This window comes from Ruditapes philippinarum, unplaced genomic scaffold (assembly GCF_026571515.1).
Source record: "Ruditapes philippinarum isolate M1 unplaced genomic scaffold, ASM2657151v2 ctg5378_1_1_1_1, whole genome shotgun sequence".
Taxonomy (NCBI): Eukaryota; Metazoa; Mollusca; class Bivalvia; order Venerida; family Veneridae; genus Ruditapes; species Ruditapes philippinarum.
This window is the reverse complement of record NW_026854823.1, coordinates 1-22,175: the sequence shown is the minus strand read 5'-3', so window position 1 is coordinate 22,175 and position 22,175 is coordinate 1. Positions and strand designations below refer to the sequence as shown.

At 31.5% G+C, this 22,175-nt stretch overlaps 2 protein-coding genes across 3 annotated transcripts; one reads left to right on the top strand and one right to left on the bottom strand.

Moving 5' to 3' along the window:
- Nucleotides 1-1,482: 1,482 nt before the first annotated feature.
- LOC132741185 (neurogenic locus notch homolog protein 2-like) lies at nt 1,483-10,088 on the top strand. Of its 2 annotated transcripts, none has more exons than XM_060729300.1 (8): nt 1,483-1,698; nt 4,304-4,432; nt 4,610-4,701; nt 4,904-5,029; nt 5,512-5,555; nt 7,059-7,922; nt 8,738-8,849; nt 9,596-10,088. In XM_060729300.1, the coding sequence occupies exons 1-8, from the start codon at nt 1,636-1,638 to the stop codon at nt 9,672-9,674; spliced, it is 1,509 nt and encodes a 502-aa protein (XP_060585283.1). In that variant the 5' UTR covers nt 1,483-1,635; the 3' UTR covers nt 9,675-10,088. The 2 variants fall into 2 exon arrangements, with proteins under 2 accessions (XP_060585283.1, XP_060585282.1); XM_060729299.1 differs by having other exon boundaries at nt 8,732-8,849; nt 9,596-10,085.
- A 1,429-nt stretch (nt 10,089-11,517) lies between these two features.
- LOC132741190 (uncharacterized) lies at nt 11,518-20,208 on the bottom strand (the record flags this gene model as incomplete). The annotated part of the gene is made up of 10 exons (XM_060729304.1): nt 11,518-11,770; nt 12,075-12,159; nt 12,933-12,989; nt 14,060-14,166; nt 14,650-14,781; nt 15,817-16,058; nt 16,299-16,836; nt 17,150-17,251; nt 18,168-18,309; nt 19,976-20,208. Coding segments are annotated over 10 exons (1,775 nt in total), but the record flags the coding sequence as incomplete, so codon positions are not given.
- Nucleotides 20,209-22,175: the final 1,967 nt, after the last annotated feature.

Genomic DNA, 22,175 nt, shown 5'->3' with positions numbered 1-22,175 from the left:
TAACTTACAATAAAAGTAATAAGTTATATGTTTTAATCGCATAATTAAGTTATTAATATTTTAAAAACTGACACCTATATGGACTTCTAATTGTTTTTCCTACACTCAACGTTCTTTTTATATCTTTATTTAATGAAAACAATGTTATGTATATTCATTAATTAAATGTTTATAATTAAAACTGATCGCTTAAAGATGTGTTATTTTTTATATACTGAAGTGAAATCGGTAGACTATAAATGTTAGTTACCACTGAAGAAAACATGCTAGAATTTGTCATATAAAATAGGGAAATCAGAATATTATTTAATAATCATTATCTTGGTACAAATCTAAACGTTTGTGGAAGATATAAAGAAAGTTTACCATGCCTATTTCAAATCATAATCATTTAAAGTTGTTACCCTATCCAATTTCACACAATACACTGTAAAAATTATGAATAAAAGTTTAATTCTTTCTTAATTTTAGATTTAAATCAAAATCGGGCCAAACAAAAGAAGAAAAAAAAAGACAAAAATTGGAAGAGATCTGGGGTTTGAAGAGGCATGGGTTACCGTCCATGAACAGGCTCAATCAAACCGAGCCTGCAACATTTTCAGTTTTGCCGTGTTGGGCTTTCTTTAAGGATTCTTATTTCTCTCTATTTTGAAACCACGCACTTACGAAACTCTTCATTTCAGTATCCTCACTGAAAATGAACACTCTTCAGACAGTTGATTCTGCATTAGCCATCCAATACATAAATATAATATTCAGATTATATAACCAAAATGAGATATGCATGGCATAGTATTGTAACTGGCCATTCGTTAAATCGGTCTTGTAAAAAAACCCCTAAGAAACTGCTTAAAGTAGTTTTATAAATAGTATTTTAGACCTGAAAGTCGCGAATAAACCTCTTTCTATTGAATACTTAAGAACATAAATATATATTGAAATTAAAATCAAATTTATTCAAATATTATCAATAAACCGATTTAAAACTTTCAAAACACAAACACCTTTTGAAACGAGGCTAAACCAGTTAATCTTTATTTGAATGACACAATTTTGCACCTGCAAGATAAGACAGTACTTTCGACTATCAAATATTTGCCAAGACTAAAAATGAATCGTAATTAACTCTTATGACACTTTACATTTTATATTTTTATACATATCCATCTATGTAAATAGAGCTAGTCCTCAGAAAAAGATGTTCAGATTTAATAAAAAAACAAAAATGAAGAGTGTTTACGTGTTATCTTGCAGACGAGAGGCTTTTGTAAGACTTATATACAATGAATGTAATAAAAGGAATGATTCAATTTGAAAAAAAGAATAATACGACAATTATATGCACATACGTCGAAATACTTTGTACGACTAATCTCAACGAATGGCCCATATTTTGATATTTTTATCGTTGGGAACGCAAATCTTTAGATATAAATTAAGTGGTTACGCAACACATTGAACACATCCGAAGGCATTGCGACCCATATAGGACATGTAGGAAATTTTAATATTAAGGAGTCGGAATGCATTAAAAATAGTAATTAAAAAAGAAAGACACCGATAAAAAAACATTTTCAAAAATTATATGAATTTAAGGACATATATAACTGTATATCTATGTAGTATTTTCTGAAGATGGAGAAAATATATATCAAAATGATCTTAATTTGGATGTTAACTGCCTTTGTACTGTTCAAGGTAAATATTTGTAATTCAATAAATGTCCCAAATATGTTTCTCGATTACAATAAGTACGTGTATTGTTATGTGCATCACATATGTCATAAGGTGAATGATTGAGGACCTAAATTTATAGAAAGTGCAATACTTTCGAAATGTACTTACATACCCTGCGTTGCTTTTTTTAAATATCATATCATAGCAGATATAAAACAACAATTATACCTACTACCACCAGCAACAACTGGTTGAATGTGACCCGAGCTAGAATAAAACTGAGAACAACAAGTTAATTTGGTAAAATCGACATGAAATACGGAATATAATACATGTATAAGAAGACAAAATATATGCATCAATTTTGTGTATACAACAATAAAATATAAAAATATGAATTTGTGATTAAAAACAGTGACACTATTAACTAATTGGAACAGCAACTGAGCTTTATTAGGCAACAGTTATTATTAATTTCATAGCGCATGTATTAATGTGGTAACATTTCTAACAGTTCCTTTAGTTTTACTGGTAAGCATTCAGATTAGCAAAGGAATAAATATGTATCATAGAGTTATTCTATATAAAAAGACTAACAATCAAAACTGATATTTATTTTCAACATTTTAACTAAACAGTTTACAAATAAGATTTTGTTCTGTCGATTCCAACAAATCTTCCATCTTCAATTTTTAAATCATGTGACGATAATGTAATTCGAGATACTGCTTGTCAACGAGAGTTATTTTCATTTACATCATAATATCTTTCAAAATAGGAGTCGGTATTAAATAAACCGTAAAAGTTATGTTTACAAATAAATTATAAAACAACAGTATTGCTTGTAACAAAAGGGTAAAATAACACTATAGATTTGCTCCTTTTTTCCAATTCATATGATATGCTAAATTTTGTCACACATAAACAAATGATCATACTACAACTATATTCTCACGGATAACAATCCTTGTAAACACGAAAGATGAAAATCTGAGATTGTATATTGATGATTTGTTAAAAAAGGAAAGAGATAACTAAGTATTACTTATTTTTAGAGAGAAAACAATAGTTTTATCATTACTGTCTCTTCCTTGAAATAGATAATTGTCATGTGAACTGTCAAAATCATTCGGTTATTTCGCCTCGAATTATACACAATTGTCTACTTATAATACCAAAAAAATTAAAATGCAAAATCCCTATGATTTTCAGCAATATTTGGCTATATCTTAAAACGGTTTAAAGATGACACAGAGCTCTGTCGATACAAAATATCTTTGTGCTGTATAAAGATATTATCTAGCTTCATTGTATTTCAAAGTGACATTATGCCCATCCAAGGGTATAACTGATTAAACAGGACTGTGAAAGTCAAAATAAGTTTTCATTGCGCCATAATTGCTATTAATATAAACATTTACTTCGCATTAAAAATAAACGACGGACGTATTCAAACGAAGTTGTCGTATATATCCCTTAGAATATACCTGTAACGTTCAGTTCATAAAAAGAGTGGGGCAGTCTTTTTATATTTTAGGCAGATTTGAATTTGATCCTAAACATTTTTTTCAATTTGAACTGTTGGTCAATCAACATTTTAACAGTCAGTCATTTTAAATATATAGTCAGTTCAACCCAACTTGACTATGAAAATATGAGCATAATGTAATTTTAATTGATATGTTCCTAGGTATGTAAGAGATATTCATCAACGACAACGAGTCGTTGCTATTTAATGTATTACTCGATGATCCAGATTAGTGTTGACAAAAACGTTTATATTTTAATAAACAAAGAAACAAATAAAAAACAAACAACAACAACAAAAACAAACAAACAAACAAACATCAACAAAAAGAGAAAAAAAAACATGCAAAAACGTGGTAGTACTTGTAGCTCACCATTTTGACGATTTGCGCAATAATATCCACAAGCTTTCCTTATAAAAACATACAAAAAAACATATGACATCCTCAGAGTTATTACCAATTTGTCATAAATTCGCTTTTGAATTTTTAGGTTGGCATTTTTAGGGAATAACAGCATGTGTAATGTTTATATTAATATGCCTTTGACGAAAACCATGGCTTTTTACGATTCAGTGAACAATGTCGTTATCTCGCTCAAAATATCTCGATATAAAAGAAGTCCTAATGAGTTCAAACATATGTTCATACAGCAGGCAATCTAATTACACTTTAATTGACCTCATTCTTTCTTAAATATTGTCTGGCAGATTTTTGTTCCTTCGAAATTATTGAGACGCGTGTCTACATCCAAGATGGGTTAGGAATTAATGGTAAGCATTCCATTAATTGGATGAATGTTTAACAAGCTAAAATATTAGAACAAATAATAGAATAATGGAATACAGCAATTTTTTTTTCTTTATAGATTTTTGACAATTAAAGCATACATTTGATCTCTTTTTCATAGTTTCATTAAATCATATTATTTAGACACTAGAAACTAACAACTGCATCGTTATATCAATAATGACCAGTAAATTCATTTTCAGACTTTTTAAAAAAAGTTTTATATATTTTATAACATTATGATAAAGATTTTTAATTTGAAAAAGGAAACCAAGCCAATAAAATTTAAATATTATTGTAATTATTAACAGGTAGCAAAATTAGAACTTATTCCATCTGCCTCTCAGAACATAACACAATGTGGAAACAGGACATGTTACCACGATGCACGATGTCGAGACGCTGCTAGAAGCACATGCATGTGTCTAAGTGGATATAAGGTAAGTCAGCATGTTTGTGTATGTAGACGATACCCTTAAAAAGTGGCGAAGGCTAACATTAATCGAGTTGTTATTGACGTAGTTTGATGTATCAGATTCGCACTAGCAGTATAGGAATGTCAGCAAGATGAAAAACATATTACTAACGCCTACTTGTTATATTTCAAATATTTTAAGGGAAATGAGTGTAACGTCGATGAAGATGAATGTCACGGGGGAGGACCATGTTTTCATCGTGGAAAGTGTTACAACACCTTTGGAAGTTATCGGTAAAATAACATGTTTCTCACATGAAATTAAAAGGAGGATATTTTATTACAATACGACTGAAGTAAGGTTTATTTGTATTCATAATACATGTAACAGCTTTTTTGAAACTCAATGTTTTTTTATAAATTGTAAATTTCAAGACATGACATCAGTGTTAATATTAAGATATGTAGGTCACATGATTATGTCATATTCATTCAGATGTGCATGCCATGAGGGATGGACCGGCGAAGGAGATCATTGTAGCGTTAAAGATAATTCAACGACTGTTCGTAAGTGCGATGAAGGTTGGGGTGGTGAATGGTGCCAGGATGAATGCCTCAATGAGTAAATTTTATATTATAATGTCTCTAACGAAAACCATGTATACAAACTTAGTATATTTCGTTTTTGTAAAATTGGGTTGTATCGAAAGTCCATTCTGTGAACGCCGTCATGCCTTATTATTATTTGTTCTCATTTTTAAAATCAACATGAAATTGAAATGAAAATCTATAAATGAATCCATAACATGTAGTCATTTTTTACAAGAGTTTCTGTTGACCTGTGCTATCAACAGGTACAACATTTGCACCTCTTGGAATTACAATTGTTACGTACATATAACAATATTGTTATATATTATTAAAAGGATTCAAGACTTTATTGTAAGCTGAAGTTAATGATTTATTCACTGTGCGCAGATTTTGGTGACAATTAACTGCTTCAAACGACAATTTAATATTGTTCTTAATTTTTTAACAAAGGTATGCACGAGAAACCTTTTTTCTGCTTATAATAATATTAAATTGTCATGTTTTATATTTTAGTACGACGTGCGGGCCACATAAAGTGTGTGTCTTTCGAAATACTGGTAAGTACTGGAAGAACAGTAAGTGCCAAATTGAGACTATTACATTAATTTTTACATAAATTAAACAACTTCCAACTGTATGGAATCTTTGCTCAATTGCAAAACTAAATACATATATAAATAAATGTCCATAGTAAAGAACATTAAATGTAATAAATACAGGTTTGTTTTGTTTAAAAAGTAATTCGTTTGTTTTTATTAATAATAGGCATGTAAATATTATCTTTCAACCAACATAGTTGTATATATAACTTATATATACTTTATTCAGAAATAAGACATGAAAATTTTATGTCCATCATTCTAAATACATTAACACACAAAAGGTTGTAATATCTAAACATCATTTATCAAATATCATCATAATGGCAGTTAGGCAGTGAATAACCATTGTTATCAACAATACGATATTTTTTTCAGTTAACTGACAAAATATTTATGTAACTGATCTTAATTAACAAAACAGTTTTGAACATTTTTAAACATTTATTTCAACAATTACAGGGATAATTTCTTCTGACTTACAATAGTACGATTTCACCAATTACATAATAGGTTATATGTAAGATATATCAAGATTCAGTGCTTTTACATGTACATATCTATAAATGTTACATAATTCGATTAGAGCATAAATATAAATGTCATCTTACATTCAATTTACTGAAAAGTTTTGATTTGATAGTGTTTTAATAACTGATCCACTTAAGTTTTGACATGACTAGACTGAAAATTATTGTCCGATATTTATGTCCCATACGATGTTGGTCTAGACCAATATTTTCAGATCGTTTGTCCAAAATAATTATTCTAATTGCGAAAATGACTCAAAATTTAAAAAGAAAGTGTTGCAACGGTTTTCACTCAAATCGGGCTAAGAATTGCACACATTTCTTCATTTCTGGGTATATTTCTTAATAATCATTTGCATTATTTTGTTTTGTGCCCAAGATAATCAACTTTTATGTTTTCGGATTTATAGTTTGCTAATTTATAACAAAAGAAAGAAATCAAGTTTACAAATTTGATGGTTAATTGATTGAGGCAAGAAATATTTGGATTCTGTTCTACATAACAGTCCAATACATATAATTAAAGATTTTACAACTGAAAAAAAACATAGTGAAGTGTGATTTTTATGATAAATCCAAGAAATTATAGATAAACATAGTACATTTGCATGTCATATACACTTCATTAAAATGTACTGTGGAGTTTTCCCCCTTACTAGCATGTAATGTAAAATACATTATAAAAATGTTCATGAAAATTAACATGAATCTCGAAGCATGCTGTTTTCAGAACGGCTATATACTTTATTTTTGCTTTTGATTATTATATGACCATTTTCATTTTTAATACCATCACACAAAAAAAAATGAATCAAATATGTGAAATAATTATACTTAGAAACTCGAGATGAGTTTAGCAAGTCATGAGACTTTTTACCAATTATATAGAACTCTACATCTCTTATGTTTATTATAATTGTTTTACTGAAAGGTATTATCTCCAAATCGGGCCATCGGTGTCGCTGTGCTCCAGGTTGGACGGATCCTGACTGTACACGTGATGAAAACGAATGTGCTCTTCCTCATAATCAATGCCCAAAAGACAGATCTTGTCTTAACACACCGGGTTCTTATCTTTGTACTTGTCTACCAGGCTGGAAGGGAAACAACTGTACGACAGATATCGATGAATGTTTGGCAAATACATGTCAGCACGCAACAAATTGTACGAACACGGCGGGATCCTACAATTGCACGTGTGAAAAAGGCTGGACGGGAGCGAACTGTACAGATGACATTGATGAATGCTCGCAAAACCCGTGTAAAAATAGACAGACGTGTAATAACACACTGGGGTCATATGAATGTCACTGTAATGCAGGCTGGAATGGCACTAATTGTGATGTAGATATAGATGAATGCAAATTATCACCTCCGCCCTGTCTCAATGCTGGAACTTGTCTTAACACAAACGGCTCCTACCATTGCAAATGTTCCTCTGGTTGGACGGGAAGAAACTGTAACAACGACGTTGACGAATGCATGTCAAGTCCATGCTCCGTTAGACAAACGTGTAATAATACCTTAGGATCGTATGAATGTCACTGTAAAAGAGGATGGAATGGTTCCAATTGTGATGTTGACATAAATGAGTGTCTAGCAAGTCCATGTCTGAATGCCGGAAACTGCGTGAATACGAATGGCTCTTACTATTGCAATTGTACTTCCGGTTGGCTGGGAGATAACTGTGAAGACGACATCGACGAGTGCAAAGGAAATCCTTGTAATGGCACACTGACATGCACAAACAGTCTCGGGTCGTATTCTTGTTCAAACGGACAAACGAGCGCAACAGGTTATATTTGAAAAAACTCTTTTAAATTAAATGAAATTACATTAACTGTAATGAGAGTAGAAATCGTTAGAATTCTTCGATCTTCGATATTGTTTTAATGTTCTTCTTAAAAAACACTTAGTCTAATGAAAATAATCATAGTGATATTGCGCATTTTCTCTTTATCCTTATATACTTCTGCTTTTTACTATGTGACTGGATGATATGTATTAGGGCATGACCATCGTAATGCAATACCTCCGCTTTGAAGAGTATTTAAGTAGGCTACAAATACTGTCAACTGATTTTTTTAAAGTCAAAAAAAATTATAATAATACTGTAAAACGATTTTCTACCAGTAACTTAGACAATCTATAAGAACATCTAAAAAAATTGTCAGTTTCTTAATGTGTCTATTAGAGTGGTAAACTGGTCATACCATAATAGTAGGTTTCTAAAACGGAATAATATTGTACACAATCTTTTTTCTTCCTGAATACGCAATTTAATATCATATTGCCTTTCTGCAAAATAATAAAAGTATATAATAAATAAGACTGAAAGCATAATGTTGGGAAAAGAAAGCATATTCAACGAGCTGATTTCTTCGGCTATCTGCTACGTATTTTTCCGAATATTTGTCCGTATTTTACAATCTTTGTAGTGGACAATAACTGCAAGCGTTTTGTTAATTTTTTTAAGTTATTGATTTGTAGAAAAAATATTCAGTCAATAGAATGTGCAAAACAATTATTAATTGCTGCAGTAAATCACTTCTTCATAAATAAATATGTTTCCTTGTATTGTGTATGTAATCCTGTATATTACAGTTTCAGGAAATACGGACGCCAGAAAAACGTACATTATTGTAGGTTCAGTCCTTGGAGCGTTTCTTTTGTTATGCTGTATAGTTGCATTTGTCTTTATGTGGAAGAAGAAGAAGAAAAGGTACAGATGATCTTTTGGTTTTAAAGATGAAATGGGGACAATAATATTATACTGTCCATTCTAATAATAATAATAATTATTATTATTATTATTATTATTAATAATAATAATATTCAATTTGATAATATTTATAATAAAAAAAGTAAAAAATATTATGGGAAAGTGAATAAATAAAGGAGTTAAGAATCATCAAAATTCTCTACAAAAGAGGCTTTACAATTCTTGTAAGATCTATCTCTTTAAGAACAAGACATCAATTTAACACAATTACGTATACACATGACTGCAATGTAATGAATTACTATGAAAAATGTAACATTTGTTTCATACCAATAATACATCATATATTAAATGGGCGAGCGATCTATTCAGGATTATGTATTATATCGATTGTTTAAAAAAAAAAAATTTTACGTTGAAATTTTTCACCGTTGTCGCATAATCCTATTCTTTCTTGCATATCCTACAGGATTATCTACCGTTTATAAGAATTTTACACTGGCTGCCGGTACAGACTGGAATATCTAGCTCGAGGGTAACTGTTTACAGCGGTAACGAGGCTATGCTGAGTTTCCACTAAACAGTTACCATAGGGCTAGATGTTCCCGTCTGTACCGACAGCCAGTGTTTGATTCTTTCTCTTGCATATTAAATGTAAATTATTTTCGGAAATGAAATTACGAAAACTGATTCCGGTCTGTACCGGCAGCCAGTGTAAGATTCTTATTATTATGTTTTGTTTGCAGGAACGGGGCGCGTGTTTCTACGTTAAATGGCAATGAAAAATTCAGTAGTAAGAACAACACAGTGTCAACACCAAACTAATTGTTGAGATACAGAACGAAAAGACAAGATGTGCTTCACAAACATATAACATTGAAAGTGCTTTTAGATTTAATGTTTGTATTTTATCTAAAATATGCAATTCTCTTGTAATTTTGTTGTGATTAATGCTTCCGAGGGATCACTTTGTTTCCAGATTTTTATTGACTTTGATGAAAATTTGTTTAAAGTGTATAAAGACTTTTCTGGTATTTTTTTTAAACTTGATAATCATTTTCACGAATAATCATATTTTACTGTATCCCTCTTTATTAAAGTTACTATTTTAAAAGGTGAATTAAAAAAGTTTTAAATTGTCATTGTAGTAAAAATTACTTGAAGTGTTTCACTTCCTGTAGAAATATGAAAAATCAAATTGATTGAATAGGTTTTTTTTCTATTATACTAATAAAATTAGTTTTGTTGTCGTTGTTGCCTTTTGTGTTTTTCTTTGTTGTTTTTGATTTCTTTAAAAAAAAAGAGGACGAGAACAAAAAGCATTTTTATGGAACAAAACTTTATTTCGCAATCACAACAAAAGACAGTACTTTAGTCCTTTTAAAGTTATCAGTTTAATCAAATCCAGAGAAATTTTAGGTTCGATTTTTGCATGACTTCATGCACAAAGTTAAGGATTAATTATATCTTGGGAAATATCATAACAAGCCCAAAGGTCGTTCAAGGAGAGACACTAATCCTTATTCTGGCAACCGATCGATGCTTTTCCTATCTAACATGATAAAAGGAACACATAAAATGAATAGATATGATGAATAGGCAGATAAATATGTCCGTATTATACAATTGTACAAATCAACATTTAATCAAAATGACCTTCACCTAGATTAAAAATCCGAAAAATATATAGAATTTGAAACTCTACACAGATCATGCGAAGTACTTCAAGCAGAACAATCTGAAAAGAATAATAAAAAAGCACTCAGAATTTAATAAATTTCTGTTTTATACGATTCCTAGTCCCAGTTGATTGAAAAGCGTTGTAACTTTTTTTTCACTTTCGGGTCATTTTGCGCAATAAAAATAGTTATTTGTGGAATAACGGGTAAAAGAATGATCTTAAACTTTGCACACAAGTTACTTGTCCAGATCTGCATCAAATGATAAACAACTCCAGGAAACAATATTTCCAGTCCCGTCATTTCAGCAAACCACAGTTAAGTCCCCTTGAATAATCTATAATTATTGTCATATTGTCATATTCAGAACGTAATGCCAATTGAAATATCTATAAACGTTAGCAATCATCAAAAATTTGTGACTTGAATAATGTAATTGTGTTTGTTTATGCAACAAGTAACAAATAATCAAAGAGTCCAAAATATTTTCATTTTATTTTGTGAAATAATTTTTACCCGTTTTTCTTTCCTTCCTGAATTATACTATGTGACTATCCAATATATTTGCTGTATTGGACGCTTCTGAGGCAAACATTTTGTTAGATTGCCTAGTGTTAATACATTTTCCAATAAATCGCTAAGCAAAAAGATGCGTAAGCAAATTCCCATTGATATGTGTAAAAGACATTTAAAACATCTTTCGAAAACCCTTTTTTAAAAATCTAATTGACAGTCAACATGGTTAACCATAGAATATTATTTAGAGTCCCGGTTAGCGTTTCATTGAAATGCTTTATACAAAATAATTGGGCAAAATACGCAGAGCTGTATGTAGGATATACATGTATTCACCTTGTTACTTATGTAGCATATTTAATTTACTACATGAGTAACAAGGTGCATACAGCACTACGTTTTTATATATAAACATAAGATTTGCTTCACAAGAAATAAAACGAAACTGTCACAAGGAAGAATGTCAAAGAACATATGCAACAACGCTTTAATGTGCGAAAACAAAATCTCGAACTCATACATGTCATATTGAACTAAATATTATCAAATCAAAGGCAGGGAAAAATCACAGTCATGTTTGATTCCGATTCTATGGGCAATGTCCACATGATTTCTTGCATACGGTGGAAGAATATATAGGATCTTGACACACATCATAATAAGCCCCTAGGCTTTTCAACGAGCTGCATTCTTTCTCATCCTGACAACCAATTGGTTCACTTGTACCTAAAATGATCAAACGCACACATACAAAAAATTGTAATATACTAATAATGTAAAAATATAATTATAAAATTACACTATATAAGACTAAACGGTCAGTGATCAGTTAAAAACAATAACAACTCGACATTTTGCCATAATTGTGTTAAGTTTTATATAAAATTTGACAATGAAAAGTAACCTACACTTAGTATTTCTTTTAATTTTAGACATATTCAATTTCTGACAAGTTGATATTCAACGGAAGAATGTCATATTGGCCGAGGCGATTGTATAATATTACGCAAGTACATTTATTTTAGCTTACTGGGTGTGCATTTGTCGTTGCAAAGGTTGTCACTACAGCATTTCCAACAGTCTACCAGTGTCTTAGATACTCCTTTGTCGCAGTCCTAAAGAAATATGAGCCGTGTCACGACAAAACCAACATAGTGCGTTTGCGACCAGCATGGATCCAGACCAGCCTGCAGCCGCGCAGTCTGATCAGGATCCATGCTGTTCGCTATCAGTTTCTGTACTTGTAATATAGTTAGTAAGCGAACAGCATGGGTCCTGATCAGACTGCGCGGATGCGCAGGTTGGTCTGGATCCATGCTGGTCGCAAACTCATTATGTTGGTTTTGTCATGACGCGGCTCATTTATATTTTCTAGATTTTATTTGTTTTTAAAGTACCTATAAACCTTTTTCATTTTAGATCGAAATCAAGTTGTCACCCTTTGATGACGTCATTTGGGGGATTTAGTACATTGATAAAGGGATATGAAAATCTAAATGGATTAAATTACCGAATTTTTATTTTATTGAATAAGATATTACATGAAATGATGGTCATATGAATAAATACGCTAATAATATATACAGTACGTCAATATTTGCATTTACCAGACATGAGCAAAGTTCGAGATTAAAGAAAATCTTGTCTATGACGATATATCCTTAAGCTAAAAACAATGGGTATTTGGATTACTATAAAGTTTGCTCTATGATAATAAGCATTCAATTCAATATAAATGATCAGTATTTGATTGCTTTCAGCATATGGTCTTTTTTTTATAGATGTATGAAGTTGGCGGCCTAGCCAACTTCACACAGCTAGGCCGCTGGGCTGCTAGGCCGCCAACATCACACATTTACTTTTTATGCTAATAATTCAGATTTCTTACCTGTTTGCTGATACATCTTTGTGTATAGCCATATTTATCATGAAGAATTAGACAAACCTGCAAAATGACGATATGCTTCTAAAGTCACACACTTTCAAACATTAATATAAAGAATATTTCATTAGTGAATATATGTAGTACATCAAATGAACCAGAAACGAAAAACAATATTATTACAGGTAATAAAATTATTATTATTATTGTAGTTATAAGTTATTTGTAATTATTATCAAGGTTATAATTATCATAACTTCACACATTCACGATTTCAATATACAGAATTCGTGGATTCAAGATTTCAACTTCACTATCTCAACCTACGTTTTTAACTTCACGATTTCATCTTCGTAAATTCACGATTTCATCTTCGTAAATTCACGATTTCATCTTCGTAAATTCACGATTTACAGCTTCGTGGAGATGAAATCTTGAATAAGTAAAATTGAAATCGTGAATTACAAAACATGAATGCTTGAAATTGAATTCATGACGATGAAATCGTGAAGTTAAAAACAATTAATTACGAAGTTGAATTCACGAAGTAGAAATAGTGAATTCGTGAAGATGACATTGTAAATTCACGAAGCTGAAATCGTAAATTCACGAGGTTGGTATCGTGAAGTATCGTGAAAATGTGAATTTGAAGTTGAGTTTGTGAAGTTGAAATTTTGAATTCATGACGTTGTAATCAGAAATTCGTAAATTCCGTATTTTGAAAACGTGAATTCACAAAGTTAAAATTGTGAATTTTAAAATGATATCGGGAATTAATGAAGTTGAAATGTCCCGACCGGTCAGTGAAGAAGAGTACACGTTTTCACAAATTTGAATTTTTCAATGAAAAGCGAATATATGCATGCTCATTTTACTGGTGCAAGATATGAATTTTGTTTGACTCAGTAAAATCGATTATCATAAGTGCTAGAGGTAATGAAGATAATTATTGAAAAATATGGCGGGTGATTTGTGCCATGCCATATTTTCGCTCCATGGGGCGCCAGGCTAAAACACGAACATACAACAAAGTTAACATTTTGTCGCCGTTTCGTTGCATTTTTTGATTTTACGGCGTCCTGAGTAGGAAAATAGACATAGCACAACTCATCCATGCACCATAGAAGACTTACATCTCCATGATAACATTGCATTGCATTCGTACAAGTTGAGGGGTCGCTCACGTGTGCACAGTCTAGGCAAACTGGAGCATATTTACTTGTAGCACTCGAAGGATGAGCTGTAAAATATGTGTATAAATATGTCTCACTGGACCGGGATAGAAATACATGTACGTAATGGCCCACTTTGCTAGTAATACATCATATTACATAATTTGATTAAAAATCAAATCGCGAGGTATTTCCAAAGTCTTGTTACAAGGATACAAAACTACATATTGACCGCCCCATTTTAGTTATTTCAATACGTTTAAATCATTACTAAAAAGTGAAAATTAATTAAAAGTGCATTTTTTCAAACTCAAGCAATACAAGTTTCCTTCTTTTGTTCCAAGACTGCATGATCAGTATCATATGGAGAATAATTGTAAATATCATCTTCATTAGAACACGATACGAAACTAAGTACATTTTTGTATTTAGTTTTACGCCTTAAAGTTTGGATCGAACTCATTTCTGAATGCAATCAAATTGTCAAGGTTTAACTGGCACACTGGCTGAATTACGCCATGCTCTAAATACTTGTTTGAAACTTTTTTTACCTGAAGTTGCTGATGCTGGTGGCAAAGTGGATGGGGTGGTTGTCGGAGCCGCAGTAGTCGGTGCTGCTGTCAGAGCCATTGTTATCGGTGTGGACGGGCCATGATGAAACAATAGATTTGTCATAGCCGAACCTAAATGGCAATAAACTGTAATCCATATCTAGAACATGCCTCATCAAAAGTGTTTGTTATATCTGTTTCTATGTAATATGTGCTGCGGAAAATGTTACGACTTTTGTTTATACCTTTCGGTTGGTTTATTAGTATATGTATGAGCCACGTCATGACAAAACCAACGTAATGCGTTTGCGACCAGCATGGATCCAGACCAGCCTGCGCATCCGCGCAGTCTGATCAGGATCCATGCTCTTCGCTTACAAACCCTATTACAAGTAGACAAACTGATAGCGAACAGCATGGATCCTGATCAGACTGCGCGGAGGCGCAAGCTGGTCTGGATCCATGCTGGTCGCAAATCCACTATGTTGGTTTTGTCATGGCACGGCTCATATAAAGAAGAAGTCAATAAGTGTAGATGTAATACCAAATCTATTGAACTGGTAGAACGTCAAAAAGTTAAGAACGGTTTACAGTTAAAATATGGTCTTTTCTATGCACCAATAATGTGACGCTAACATAAGCGCGCGTTTATGCTATGTTTGCATATAACGCAAATGATGTCACGTAAAAGTATTAATATTATACTAGTGTAGTATCGTTTATTTATATCTATTTATTTTTTTATTTTTAAATTATTTATTTAATTTTTTTTTACAAAATGGGATTATTACACTCCTGTCCCGCGGTTTATTAATAAAACTATTTGATTGGTTTACAATATGTTTATTAAAGAAATATTTTGAATTGGTTTAGAATGTTCCGATTGAAATTGATAGAAAACCAGACCATAAATACGTCACGACAAAACCAACATAGTGTGTTTGCGACCAGCATCCACGCAGTCTGATCAGGATCCATGCTGTTCGCTATCAGTTTCTCTACTTGTAATAGGGTTGGTAAGCGAACAGCATGGATCCTGATCAGACTGCGCGGATGCGCAGGCTGGTATGAATCCATGCTGGTCGCAAACGCACTATGCTGGTTTTGTCATGACGCGGCTCATATATGTTTGGTTTTCTTGTATTATGATACTGTAAACTATACTACCAAGAAGACCGAGCACGTTGTTTATTGCCAAGAATGGCACGCTCCCTCCACATATGCCAATGTTTGAAATACTGTAGTTATGTTGCCCGGTCCCTGTATGAGCCCCACACGAGCCATAGCATAGTGGTTGTTGTGTAGGACTTGGTGTAGGTGTTGGTGATGGAGTAGGATAATGAGTGGAAGGCTTTGTCTGAGATGCCAGTGGGCGACCGTTTACATACATAGTGGCACCGTAATGGGGACTAAAATAACAATAGCATTGGAACAGAAAAGGCTGATGCCAAATCTAAGCATATTTTTTCTACTTAGAACAAATCCAAAATTGGTATTTTCTGACAGTGATGACAAAGGACGTATAAAGAAATGTAATTAATTAATTATTTAATTAATTAATTAATTAATTAATTACATTTCTTTATACTGTTCTTTTGAACTGTTCATTTAAACATCTTATGAAAAGAAATAAATGTGTAATGTCGTACCTATATGACGAACAGACATTGTATGGTACATTAGGTTTGGGAGTAAACGGTGCAACCACGTGATAATGCTCGTTTGAATAGTGCCCGTTATTATGCACGTGCATGTGTAGATAATTGTTGTGGTAATGCATCGATGCTCCGTGCGAATAGTGGGAAGTTCCATGTGTGGAATATAGATAAGACGTACCGCCATGATGGTGATTATGACCAAAACTCATTTGCGAAGTGTACGAGTAACCACATGGTGACGTCAGAATAGACGAGCACCGACTGTTGGACGAATGATACCCGTATGTTGAATGACCACTACTTGAGTGTCCGTGACTATGTGAAGTAGAGTACGTACAACTACCCCCGTTTCCATAGAAATGGGAAGAGCTGTGGTGACCATAGTAATGTCGTTTGTTCAACGTTGTGTCTTTCGGCGGAGTATAAGAGAAAGTTACGTCACCCGTGACGTCAAATGCCGCGTCTTTGGTTATCAGAAGCTTTGGTATTGCACCAATAATTTCATAATTATCTACCGACATCTTTGACACTGAAAATGATAGACTAAAATATATTCACATTGAAATATTAAAATATCTTAATTCGGTTTAGCTTAAGTTTATTTTCATTTTTTAAGATGCTTAATTTATGTGTTTACAACGTTGTCGTTGCTTGGGTGAACTTCAGAATTTGTAATTGAAAAATGTTAGACACGTCGTAGAGTTCTGTAGAATTATACTTAACTTCTCTTTCCATTTTATTTTCCAAATATATTCGAGCAATTTATTTAAACAAGTCAAACAAATACAAGTGAAGCTAATTTATTTGAAGTGTTTTCCATGGATGTTATACAAAACAATTACCTGTGAGTTCACAATGGCTTCCTATGAATCCTTTTTGGCATGCACATATTCCATTTCCAACGCATTTTCCATTATTCTTACAATGGTTTATCGGACACATATCTTTTATAAAAAAAAATGCAGAGTGTTACATTATCGCCATTATTCATCATTAGAGTAAGCAACGCGATGACGTCATTAACAGACCATATCTGGCAAGAAGTCTTTCAATGGAATTTTAACCTAAGAAGCCATTAAAACTAGGGATAAAAAATAAAACGTTATTCTCCATTTAATCTTTGTATTTCCATACGCTCGAATAATGAAGCAACGTAACTTTTTCCCTGTAGGAAGCTAAAAAGTAATAATTTCCATAAAAAACTATGTTATATGCCATTTATGACGGATTTTGCAGTTTTCTTCGGTCTGACTAACACAGTATGGCTATTTTTGCATATTTTGACCTCTTTTACTGGTTAATTTGCATGGGTTGTAAGTTCTGTTAGCAATGCGGATTTTTTGTTCACTTCACAATATTCAATACACTTTCAAAGTTATCATGAATCGAGAGGCTTGCTGCTTTAATAAAAAAAAATATACTTCATTGGAGCACGCAAGCTATTGATATTAAAGCTACATACCTCCAAATAAGCAAAAATATTTCAATAAAATCAAACTTCAAAAAATATTACTTAGACTTTAAGAATGTAGAAATATTAAAGAGTCAAGTAATTATTAACATGTTATATGTGGTTAATGACTGTTTTTATTTTTTCTCTGAGTATTATGACTATATTCCTACTGCGTTAATAACGCAGTAAGGTCTTTTTTTTGCAAATTTTATCTCAATTTAGTAAGTAACGTGAGTTGTAAGTGCAATTAATTAGTTGTAAATTGCGTCCTTTTGGTCACTACACATTATTATACGTTTACACATATGTTAAAATTTTTCATGAAAATTAGCATGAATCTGAAGGCGTGCTGCTTTAAGTACATTATGAGATAATGAAGATATGTATACAAAGATAGTTTTACATACCATCTGTTGTACATCCCATGATTTTAAGTCTGGAACATTTGATTGGTTCAGCTGTCGTGAGGATCACGTGATCCGAATAGAGCACGGGATCCAGCACTATTTCTATCCTTGCGTCATATTGTCCCCACTGCCCAGACAGACTCTAAAACAATTGAGAACATGTATTTGGCATTATTACCCCTCACTTTTTGTGTAATGTAAATTTCCCATAGGCCACTGGGAGTTATTTTTACTGTAAAAGCAAGTGTACCATATGACTGAGTAATTTGTTCTGTTACGGGGTAACAGTATTTGTAACAGTATAAAATTTGGTCACAAGGGCTATTTTCTAAAGAAAATTAAATAAAATCATCATAAGAAATCCTCACAGTTCGGGGTGATAAAATAAATAACACATGGGTTTGCGGGTAACAGTAAAAATATCATCCTTTGTAAACATACTGTTACTCTCGGCTAACACCTCGGGTAAAGGTATTTTCCTCGGCATGATATTTTTACTGTTACCCACAAACCCATGTGTTATTTATACATGTATAATATTTTGAGCATGAATCATATTGATAGTTCTTTTTTAATATTTTATATTAATTTTGTAAAAAAAAATATAATGAAAAAGTTCATTAATGACTAAAATGATTCGTTTTGTAACTGACGTCATAATGATTTATTTAAAGATTATTTTTTGTCTTGTTTATCTTAAAGGAAAGTTTCATACATTGTATCCCAACGTTGCTTGGTTTTGACTATTCGCTTTTTAACCGAGGTATCTTAAAATGGCGTATAAGGTCACACGTTTCCATGAAAATAAATCAATAGTTTATTATTTTGCAGGCTTTGAAAGTATAACTTAGTTCGCTAAATGGTATGATTAATAATGATTACACCTCACTTTTCTCGTAATGTAAATTTCCCATAGGCCTCTGGGAGTTATTCTTACTGTTAATGCAAGTGTACCACGTGACTAAGAATTTTGTACTGTTACATAGGTAACAGTATTTTTTAACAGTATAAAATCTTGTCACGTGGTCTATTTTCTAAATAAAATGAAATAAAATGGCCGCCATTTTTCTCTCGATTCATTCTTATTTTCGACGATAGGGCCTATGGCATCACCAAAGTAACTATGACTCTCATAAAATTTAGTTCTTTGCATCCTATAGAGTTCTTTTCGCGTATAAAATATCTTTTTGTTGAATAGTCAAAAAGTAAACATCCGTGAATAATTTTGTGTCAAACTGGAATATACAGACGATTAAAGCATGCAACAAAGGATTGTTTAACAATTTTAACCTGTGAAACGTTACAGATAGAGTTGGTGGACAGACATCTGTAGGATATCATCGTTAATTTGTAAATGCACTTTGTCAAAAACCATGTGAAGAATATTCTGGATACAGAAGGATCAGATTTCACTGATCATAACCTTATAAATGGGTTAGTGTTTTGTTTTCTGAATAAAACACAACTTATTGTATGTTTATGACTGGTAGATATCATCACTTGCTCAAAGAATAAAAGAAAAACAGCTTCTCAAGTACAGTAGGCCTACAGCTTGCAAGGTAAGGTAAGGACAGTTTAGTTATTGCTACTCTTAGTTTATTTTTGTTACAGTTAGATTTTGTTTACAAATTCAGATCATCACAGTATTTGTTCGGGGTAATAAAATAAATAACACATGAGTTTGTGGTTACCAGTAAAAATATCATCCCTCGTAATAATACTGTGTTCAACTTTTCTTAAGTTGATTATCATGTATTTCGCGGATTGACGTAGAACAACGTAATGTGGCGTATTCTGCCGAAACTTACATTAGAATAATGTTGTTCCTGTCTAAGTATGTCAGTCGCATCCAGGTACTTCACTGTAAAATTTCTCTCTACAAGATATCTGTCGTCATTGCATGTGGTTGTATCTATTACGATTTTCTGCACGATTTTCGCGTGCTCAAGACGTAGTGAGTTTGTTACAGTTTGTTCATTACTCCATATAGGATTTAACTGTATCATATACGGGCATTTTGTGTTCACATCTGGTTTTGAGTCTGGAAAAAATGTACAAAAAAATAGAAATATAACAATCTCTTTCACATATATTATTTATCTATATGGTTTGTGTTAAAAATCCTGAATGTTTTATTTAAGGTTGTTACCACACTTAGGTGAAATTTTATATATGTATATAATTATGCTGTATATAATTATGCTTCTAAAACAATTTTCAAACATCGAAGAATATGTCAAATATGTACTGTAAATATTTGTCTTCATTATATGTAATCATAAAATATATGCTTTCATTTATTATTGAAAAATTTGAGTAAGACAGTATAGAAAATAAATTTCTAATTACCTACCTTTAATAACCTTTAAATAATGAAATGTAAATTTGGTAATATTTTTACAAATAATGCTTTTTGGAACCTACATTATTGATAAACTTCATTTTAGCATCATCTAGTATTTATGATAATTAAAAACCATAAAAAACTGAGTCACAGGATCTTTAAAATATAAGCGTATAGCGTTGACATATCGATGCCTTTTGTATGCTTAAAGCCAATCTTTTAACGGATGCATCGTTGATGATCAAATTAAACGGACTGTATTAGCCTATTTAGGTAGATCAGTTAAAGGCACATTATGTCTCAAAGTTACATATCTTTTATACATTTTAGAAATTTCAAACATGTGTTTAATAATATTTTAATATTGAATTTAACCATATTACATGGTTAACAATCAACGAAAGTAACACCGAATGTGCAACAATGATATGTTAAGATAGAAAAGTGTAAACAAATTTGTTTAATGACTTCCATACAGAATACTAATTGACTCCTAAATTATACCAATTAACAACGCAATTTAAGATAGATTATGTATCTAACAAATAAGTATTTTCTGGAGCAAGGTACAAACAATAAAAAGTTTTAGATAAATAACTATGATAAGCATTACTAAGATATAATCGGCTTTTAAGCAACCTGCCCATTTTGTAGATTTGAGCAACGTTTACGCCAGGTTTTAATTGCGATTGTATCAGCCATCGTGTTAATAATGTCTTAAATGTTAAATAAATAAATAAATAAAGGAAATTTATTTTTTGCTTGTAAGATAGAAGTATATTTCACAGAGTGAACACCATATGCAATATTTTCACGAATTGCATAGCAGCAACTCAATATTTAAAGATCTTGTTACACATTCTTATGGTTTTAAATCATAATTATAATGCTTAAATTAAGATTTATCAAAATCCAAAAAAGCATGACTTATAAAGATATTACCGAATTTAACATTTCATGTAAATAAAGGGAGGTCATAAAAAATATTTAATAGTTAATATTTAATATTTAATTTCTATTAAGTTTAAGTCAAATTTTACAATAAGAAATGAATGCTTATATTTTAATGATTACATATAATATGCAAACAATTTGCAGTTCATATTTTACATATTCTTTGATGTTTGAAAATTGTTTTATTTGCACAATTGTGTACATATATATAAATTCACTTAGTGTGATTTACCACTTTGATCACAACATACAGGATCTTTAAGAGGAGGGTGTTCATGAGTCACGACATGAAATGTTGTATTTTTTTAATCACTAAGGGAGACAACATTGAGATATCATAATGCTCAGATTATACTAGTTTTCTCCCTTTTAAATATTGTTTTTCTAAAGTTAAATTTAAAAATTCACAAACCAACCATTTTCCTCCCAAAAATAGTTTCCTTCTGCTTTTGTTGTGCTTTCCTATTTCAAATTTCAGTTTTATAATGGATTTGTTATCGATAGTTACCAAACGAAATTCACAATGTGACTGTACTAACGGTTATTGATTTAGTAAATACACATGCATAATAATAAATGCATGTTACTATATCTCTTTTTCTCAAATTACCTTATATTAATGTGCTTCTCGTAATCAAGGATATTTCACTTACCACGGAGTGTATTTCTGACGACATTTCCACTTAACATTGTGTCTTTTCATCAGCAAA

Bases quoted from the DNA above. Each gene is read 5' to 3' on its own strand.
- LOC132741185 (XM_060729299.1), top strand. From the start codon at position 1,636: ATGGAGAAAATATATATCAAAATGATCTTAATTTGGATGTTAACTGCC. The intron at 5,030-5,511 runs GTAAATTTTATA...TTTATATTTTAG, and splicing joins CAGGATGAATGCCTCAATGA to TACGACGTGCGGGCCACATA. The intron at 8,850-9,595 runs GTACAGATGATC...TTTTGTTTGCAG, and splicing joins TGGAAGAAGAAGAAGAAAAG to GAACGGGGCGCGTGTTTCTA.